We start from the raw sequence: 9,038 nt of genomic DNA, 5'->3' as shown, positions 1-9,038 counted from the left end.
CCTTATAAGATGCATATAAGTATTAATTACTTCATATAAGGGTTAATTAAAGCACAATTAACACATTTATTATTGCTTATAAGACAATTATAAGCCCTTATTAGAAACTTGTTAACAAGCTATTTATACCTCATGAACCTTAATAAGATGTTTATTAACAATAATTAGACTTAATGAGTGTTAGTAATGTCCTAAAACACATTTGTTATTGCATGTAAGATATTTATGAACACTTATTAGAAACTTGTTAAAAGTTTATAGACCACGTATCAATGTTAATAGGATGTTTAATGACAGTAATTAGACTGTAAGAGGTTTATATTAATGCCTTATTATGGCTAATAAATCCTTTATTATGCACATATTAACCATTAACAATGCTCCTTTGCAGCTACTTAAAATAAAGTGGGAACAGTGTTTATTTAAATTAATAAATCCTTTATTATGCACTTATTAACCATTAACAATGCACCTTCACAGCTACTTAAAATAAAGTGGGAACAGTGTTTATTTAAATTAATAAATCCTTTATTATGCACTTATTAACCATTAACAATGCACCTTTGCAGCTACGTAAACTAAAGTGGGAACAGTGTCTTATTTAAATTAATAACTCCTTTATTATGCACTTATTAACCATTAACAATGCACCTTTGCAGCTACCTAAACTAAAGTGGGAACAGTAAGGTAATGTTTGTAAAAAATAAAATGAGTATGTTGGAAAAAATGGTGTTTTATTTGTGAAGCAGGAAATCACACTGTAACATTTTTTTTTTGTATAATAATACACATTTCATAACTTAACTAAACGCATCAACCAAAAGAACATTCTATAAAACTTCAAGTCAAAAAGAAGTTTGAAAAAAGTATTCAAATTAAAACAGACTTACTACATAGAAAATATAATTATTTCCCTCTCTCACTCAGTGACTTACATATCTCAAAGAAGTGTTCATCCAAAAAAAAAAAAAAAATAATACATGCTACATCCTAACTTGGTACTTGGTAGGTCTTCGCTATATCATGCAGGAGCCTTCCGAGAGGGCCACCTTTGTGTCTCCTGCCCAGCCACTCCATCCACTCAACAAGGCAAAGATGGTCAGACAGTAGGCATTCGGTTCGATTCCCCCTCTGCCTCCAAACCTGCTCCTTGATGCTTCTCCAAGCACGTTCAATATGTTGGGTGTGGGCACCCGTTCTTGGATCCACATACCACCTGGAGTGATTAACTGCCACATGGTTGTACCCGAGCTCACCTAGCGTACGATATGCCCGCCATTCGTCACTTGTGATAGAGGAGCCAGTCTTTACATGGAGTGCAATCAGGGGCACAAGGTTCTGACGACCCCTTCTCTCCACCAGTCGAAGCACTGGCTTGACCCTTTTTCCCTTCTGTTCCTCCTGCTTCACACCCAACATGCCAAACACACATTTTCTCCTTCTCCAGGTGCCGCCCATTCTTCCTCCCCATACTGTTGTGATGACACAAACAAAGCAAAAAAGAAAGACCTCATGCAGTGAACAATTTCCAGCAAAACATGCTTTTTTTAAACTAAATTCAGGGTAACCATTGGTTCTTTTCAGTTTTTTCACCTCTTAATAATATTGGCTAATGGTGCGGTAAATTAATAAAAGCAAACTACTGCTTAAGAAAGAAGGGAACACCCAATACAGTAAAATGCAAGCTTCTGGGATATCGATCTGTCCAGTCAAGAAGTATGATATGACCTCAAAATAATATTGCGATACCTCTTGGCTAAATCTAGATTATTATTATGTAGATCTATATTTTACATTTTTTTTAAATATGTTCCTGCAATAACCTTCATTTGACTATCAATACATTCCATTTGAGTACTATTAAATCTGTATATAATACATTATTTTGATAAATAACTGGGAATTCAAGCTCAAAATGAAAGAATGATTGGTAATTTAATTTATGGTTTATTAGTGTGATAGCAAAATAAAACAAATACACCTGAGAACAGCCGTTCTGCTGCAGGTAACAATCTGAAAGGGGAAATTTTTTTATTACTTTTTTATAAGATCCAAACATTAAATCCTTTTTGGTATCGCATTCATAAACAGAAATAAACAATAATCTGTAGATTTTTTTTATTATGGATCCTAAGTTGTGTTTTGATATGCAGATTCACTGAAATCTTAAACTGCAGAAATGATAAAGTCTTTATGAAAAACTGTTTTAAGAAACAAAGGTAGAAAGAAAGGAACTTTGAGTGTAAAAGCCTACTGGACATGTAACCAAAAAAAGGCTTAAGGACTACGTTGCAAATCTTCACACCTTTCTCTTATGGCGGAACAGACTTTCGTCAATAAGGACAAATTCCCGTCGTCCACCAAGGAGCTGCCCTTTTTTTTATTCTCATCTTTTCCAAAGCTTCTCTGCAGACTTGGCGTAGCTTTTGAGACATACTTGACAAGGTTGTGGTGCTTGCTGCTATTTCATCCTGCATCATATCAACTTGTCGAAGTCGGAGACCCTGAGCAAATCTATGAACACAAAAAATCTTGAGTTTATTTACGTTTTATTTTTTTGTTGCTATTTGAAATAATTAATTATGTAGCACTTTAAAATACATTACCTATATATGAACTGCATCCACTGAAAAAGAGACCTATCACGGATTGACTTCATGGTCCTAGTCCTCCGATGAACTGACCGCTGGCATGTCCTTAAGAGAAACACAGTAGTTTTTATAGGTAACATTAGTGTTACAGTAAATTACATTACATTACAATCAAGATGGACAGACTGTTTATTGTGAAGATGAAACTTTCATACTATCATCTGGTTGCTGCTGTTTATATTCATATAAATGTTTGTATATATGTATATAAATAACTGTTTTTATATTGTTTTATTTTATTTATTGTATATGTTACAATATTTTAATATGCATGTAGCATGAAGGAACTCCAAATTTTGTATGCAGCCGTGTGCTGTATATTATTATATATTGTTATACTTGTTATAACATTACAGATTACACACAAATTACAAATTACACTTTGCAAAAGACCATTTTATCATTTGAGGGGTTTTATTTGAGGGTGAAAAGGAGTGACCCGCAAGGAGAGTTAGAATACCTTTGTTTTTAGTTATTTCCTATAAGTTAGGCTTCAATCATGACTACTATAGCTTAGCTTCCCTTTCACTGTAAAGCTCAGTTTATATTGCACTATACAGAATATCAACATATTTATTTTTCATTGTGGTATTAACCTTTAATAATAATAGATAGCCTTAGAAACACATTGAACAGATTTGAATAAATTCATTTTTTTAATAAGTAATCCCAGATTAAACACCTCCAAAAGTCTGGAAATCGTGTGAAAAACTATGAAATAGGCCTTATGTACACTGCAGACAGAAAGAATGAGATATATAATTGAGAGAAAAAATGTTTTGTCTGCATTACATTATAAGAAGCACAACACAAGTTCTTACCAGCTGTAATGGTCCTGTCCTCCCTTTTTGGTAAGCCTCATCTTCTGGTGACATCTGCGGCATCTTGCTTTTCCCATGAGAAGTTTATTTTTCTGAAGGTATTTAAATAGCTTTAATGTTTTTCTAACCGAACTTCCTTGAAAAATAAGTTTTCTGAGTTTGTTTTGCAGGACCATCTTGGTAAAGTCATTTCTTATTTCATTTATTGGCGGGAGACTAACGTGGAAGAGCGAGAGCGCGGGCGAGAGTGGGGGCGGGCGGAAGTTCCGCTTAGGCAGCTGGCGGGGAAAGATGTCGTGTCGTGACGAACGTCTTGTTAGCGCGGGCGGGATGGAGGAGGTGGACAACGTCAAATCCCTACCCCAAACCACGAGTCGGATTCAGACGCGGGCCGGTACTGGAAAAAGGAAAGGTCAAAAGAGGAAGATTTCTGAGATGGAGAATGACTCTTTTGGTAAGTAAAGAAATATAACGTAACACTGTAACAGCATAACAGTTAGCTAGCTAAGGTTAGCGCAAGTTAGATTGTTGCCAGTAACTGTGGACGGAAATACAACCTCTCTCTCTCATATTCATAACGTTATATACATAGGCCAAAATATTAACATTATAAATGATTATGTAGGTCTTAAGTTGAAATTCCTGCCACAGACAACCATAGATCACTTGTGACCCTCCCATATCTAAGACCCTTCAATCACATGAAGACAATAAAATTAGAGAAGTGGCCAAGTAAGTGCCATTAGATGAGTCTTTAGGCTAAATAGAGGAAAGAAAGTTAAGAACAATAACGTTAGCGTTATAGAATTATCATCTACAACCCCAATTCCAATAAAGTTGGGACATTGTGTAAAACGTAAATAAATCCAGAATACTATGATTTGAAATCCTTTTCAATCAATGTTCAATTGAATACACCACAACGACAAGACATTTAATGTTCAAACTGATAAACTTTTATTTTATGCAAATATTCACTCACTTTGTTCGGAGTGCTAAATTACACTGACTAATGGATAGAGACTGCAGCTGCTCAAGATTAAAGTGGAGCTGCGGGGTAAGTTAACCTTAACCCTAACCCAGCTGTGGTTAACAGTAACATAAACAATGACATGTCAGATTAGCCATGCAGAGGAACAATTGATTGAAGTTTGGTTATTATTAATGGCTACACTGTGTTCCTGTATTTCCCATGGTTTGTATAAAGATTTCAATCTGTGTTGTCAAGTTACACCTGTAAACACCCATCCTAGATCCTTGCAAGGGAAAATCTATGATTCAGATTAATAATAATGCTCAATTTTTTTTCTGTTCCAGTCCCAGGTGTTGATCAAATGGCCCCCACTGCCAATCTCATTTTTCAGAAGCAAAAACACGAGGTGGAACTGGCTAAACAAAAAATAGCTGCTCAGGAAGACATGATCGTGGAGCTAACCAGGGAGAGAGATTTCTTAAGAGAGCAACTGTCTCTGTGTAAGTCAATAATTACTGATATTCATCAGTAAACATACTGTATATGTGTATTATGTAATTATATATAGTAGAGATTTTCAGTTAAAGTCCTAAACATCAAGGACATCTTCCTAATAGTGAGCTGTACTTCTTGTTTTTCCTGTCTAATGGGGACAATGTATAATTGTCTTATTATACAGCATCAAAAACCTCCAGCTTAACAAATTATGAGAAATCCCCTGACCCCTCTGCCAAGTCAGCTTCTGATTCGTCTTCGTCCCCTGAGACAAGTTCCTCGTCATCTACCAACTACTCATCAAGCTCCTCAACCTCCACATCTTCGGACGATGGCAAGAAGAAGAGAAAAGGGATGAAGAAGAAGTCAAAGAAGATAATGAAGAAGACGAAGAGGAAGAAACGCATGAGGGGGACAGAAAGCAAGAGAAACACAAGGAGCTGTGTTTCAAGAGGTAATGGTTAATCATGTAAACCAGGGGTGTTCAATAAAAAATCAAAGAGGTCCAGAGAAAATGTCACGAAGCAAATCATTCATTAGCCTACCATAACGTATAAGCTAGTTGTATCAACAAGTGTTTTTAGTCAACAAATGTCAAATCAGTCAGTTTTCATATAAAACTGAAGGTATAATAAATATTAACTAGTCTAATAATAAATTCTAAATTTAATGCCCCTTTCACACATACTCCGTTTGCAGTGCATATGCGGTGCGTATTTTTTTCCATATCCATGTTAACAGGTTAGAGCTTTCACACTGCACGCGGTGCGGTCCGTCGATCCGTTCCAGGTGCGGTGCGTATACAGCAGTGCAGAGATCGTTTCCGCACCGAGTCTGTTTCTGCTGTGCTGCACCGCACTGAAATAAAGTGACAGCGCATTGTTCACATTAAAATAGACATACATTGACAAGAAACTGTATTAATGTCATCATATACGCATAATTACAGTTAATGTGTTCTACAGTTACTACATTACAGGGTCAAGAAAAATAAAAAAAGTATGATTAGTCCCAAAAGTTGCAAAATGCCATCATATATGATTTTTTTCCCCCCTCAAAAAATACATTATATATTTTGGGGAGGGGGGTAACAATGTAAATTTTACATGTAAAACAAAGAATCACAATGATTCAAATTAATTTTCATAGTGTTTCAATGTCTTAAACAATGTCAAAGTTAACGTTTGGATTTAAAATCAAAATTTTGATTTTAGCCATTTTTGATTTTGTGGCACACAGAAACTGCGGATCAGTAGTGCACTGCAAACGCAGCATATGTGAAAGGACTATAGCGCATGCTGCTCCTGTACCGCATACGCACCGCAACACGCACCGCATACGCACTGCACACGGAGTATGTGTGAAGCGGGCGTAAGTAATCTAAAGGCTGCATTTGAAAAACGTTTTTGTAAATGGTCATCTTAAAATAAATTCATTTTATTTGACGCTTAATTTAATAAGTAGCCTGCTATTGAAAAACAATATAACATTTGATTGAATGGCATGATCCTTTTTTTCCCTGCGAAGCTTTGACTGTGAGATTGACACAGTCGAATACTTATATTATGCAATGTTTGACTAGGGTTCCTATGGAAGTACTGAAAAGTATACTGCACATTTTATTTCCCTGAGGCTAATACCAAGTTTCCTTTTTTTATTGTCTTAGCACGTGGTCCAGCAGAAGTCATAGAACGCTACGCTAAAGTCCTGAGGACCTACAAAAAAAAGAAGTCAATCACTGCTGCATGCAGAAAGGTGGGAGTGGACCGCAACACTATCAGCTTAAATGCGCCCATTGCTGAGCTTACCATCGCTGCCCCAGAGAAATATGCTGAGCTAAGCAAACAACATACCAGAAAGGACAAGCTTGGAGATTTCACTGGTAAATGTCTGGATGTCATTGTTACCAGTACAGACATCGAGGACAAGGTCCAGGCCCTGAAGAGATCAGGGAAACTACTCCCTCTTGGGAAGGGCAATTTTTAAGTGACTGGGAGTTTGTGTTACCATTTATGTTTGTTCGGCTGTTCTAAAAGTGCAATGTATTGATACTTGAGAAATTTATTATTTAATTTAATTTATTTATTATCCTTATTTTGTAATATTTTCTAAAGGGATTTTTTAAATTGTAAAACTACCTCAAATTTGATTTTTCTTTTTTAAATTGTAAAACTACCTCAAATTTTAAGTTGCCATTTTTATTTCATTTTATGCGTTACATGCGTTACACTACATTTATTTATTTTATTTTTTGTAGGATTCTCTGGTCAGAATATAATTGCACTAATTGTTAACTGCTTTTAAAAGCTTGTTTACTAAAACAAATACCTTCTGTCTAAAAGTGTGTTTTTAAGCTTCATCACTATCTCATTGTGTGTTCTTCAAATGGATCCTTTATTCATTATTTATCATATACACAATACACTCATCTTAATAAGACACTGTTCCCACTTTAGTTTAGGTAGCTGCAAAGGTGCATTGTTAATGGTTAATAAGTGCATAATGAAGGAGTTATTCATTTAAATAAACACTGTTCCCACTTTATTTTAAGTAGCTGCGAAGGTGCATTGTTAATAGTTAATAAGTGCATAATAAAGGAGTTATTAATTTAAATAAGACACTGTTCCCACTTTATTTTAGGTAGCTGCAAAGGTGCATTGTTAATGGTTAATAAGTGCATAATAAAGGATTTATTAATTTAAATAAACACTGTTCCCGCTTTATTTTAAGTAGCTGCGAAGGTGCATTGTTAATGGTTAATAAGTGCATAATAAAGGATTTATTAATTTAAATAAACACTGTTCCCACTTTATTTTAAGTAGCTGCAAATGAGCATTGTTAATGGTTAATATGTGCATAATAAATGATTTATTAGCCATAATAAGGCATTAATATAAAACTCTTACAGTCTAATTAAAGTCATTAGTCATTAAACATCCTATTAACATTGATAAGTGGTCTATAAACTTTTAACAAGTTTCTAATAAGTGTTCATAAATATCTTACAAGCAATAACAAATGTGTTTTAGGACATTACTAACACTCATTAAGTCTAATTAATGTTAATAAACATCTTATTAAGGTTCATGAGGTATAAATAGCTTGTTAACAAGTTTCTAATAAGGGCTTATAATTGTCTTATAAGCAATAATAAATGTGTTAATTGTGCTTTAATTAACCCTTATATGAAGTAATTAATACTTATATGCATCTTATAAGGTCTTATAAGTGTCTTATTAACTGTTAATTACTGCTTATTACAAGCACTTACTGGCGCATTAATTCTTCAGTGAAAACTTGTGTATTATTTGAGCTGTAAAAATATGTAAATTGTAGTTTTTGGGCTTTGTCATCGTCATGGTAACAAAGTTTTAAAATTGGATAAAACTTTACACAGAAATGTTAGTAAGCAATTTTATGACACTAAAATCATGTTAACATGCATGCCGTTTACGTCTTGTGGCTATACTTTGAAATAGTGAGTATTTTAATGTTTACTGATTGTACTATGAAGCCAGAAATATGCCAAAACAATTTGAATTTTGTTCTTGTCATAAATCTTCAAAGCTGCAAAATAACAAGCAGCATAAAAAGGTTCGATTTTGGGTAATGTTGATTATTGTTAATAATAACAATGTAAAAATGTCTAAGCCTTTTTACTGTTTCATAATTTTATTCATCATTATGAAGGCATTTCAATAGCATTAATCTGCACGCGTTACTGATGCTCGCACGCGCGATAGAGTAAAGCCACGCGAGGAAAAAGGAAGAACTCGCGTGCGCGTTCTAAACCCTCGCATATGGAACGCCAGGCAGTTCAAATATACGCGAATTTTAACACGTAGACAACGCGTAAACAACACGTCAACAACACGTTGTTAACGTGTTGTCTACGCGTTGTCTACGTGTTAACCTTTCACGCGTTGTTTACGTGTTGTTTACGTGTTATCAACGTGTTAACAACATGTAAACAATGTGTTGATTTCATGTGATTCTGAGCCATTTGGCCACTTGTCCCAGTTTGAAGGGGTGAGTGTTGCACTTTTCCATTGGCTGCTGAGTTGTAGGGTTAAACCATTTCTGTAAGCCTGGGGGGTT

The 9,038-nt window shown here is 34.9% G+C and overlaps 1 protein-coding gene across 1 annotated transcript; it reads left to right on the top strand.

The window, feature by feature from the left end:
• Nucleotides 1–3,763: 3,763 nt before the first annotated feature.
• Nucleotides 3,764–6,926, top strand: LOC127654556 (coiled-coil domain-containing protein 106-like). Its single transcript, XM_052141764.1, has 4 exons — nt 3,764–3,926; nt 4,790–4,945; nt 5,125–5,394; nt 6,607–6,926. The coding sequence occupies exons 1-4, from the start codon at nt 3,764–3,766 to the stop codon at nt 6,924–6,926; spliced, it is 909 nt and encodes a 302-aa protein (XP_051997724.1).
• The last annotated feature ends 2,112 nt before the right edge of the window (nt 6,927–9,038 follow it).

Source organism: Xyrauchen texanus, chromosome 14, assembly GCF_025860055.1.
Source record: "Xyrauchen texanus isolate HMW12.3.18 chromosome 14, RBS_HiC_50CHRs, whole genome shotgun sequence".
NCBI classification, from domain to species: domain Eukaryota; kingdom Metazoa; phylum Chordata; class Actinopteri; order Cypriniformes; family Catostomidae; genus Xyrauchen; species Xyrauchen texanus.
The sequence above is the reverse complement of the archived record's forward strand: the minus strand, read 5'-3'. Positions and strand labels throughout refer to the sequence as shown.

Coding starts and splice junctions, on each gene's coding strand:
- LOC127654556 (XM_052141764.1), top strand. CDS start 3,764: ATGTCGTGTCGTGACGAACGTCTTGTTAGCGCGGGCGGGATGGAGGAG. Junction 3,927..4,789: donor GATGGAGAATGACTCTTTTG/GTAAGTAAAGAA, acceptor TTTCTGTTCCAG/TCCCAGGTGTTGATCAAATG. Junction 4,946..5,124: donor AAGAGAGCAACTGTCTCTGT/GTAAGTCAATAA, acceptor CTTATTATACAG/CATCAAAAACCTCCAGCTTA.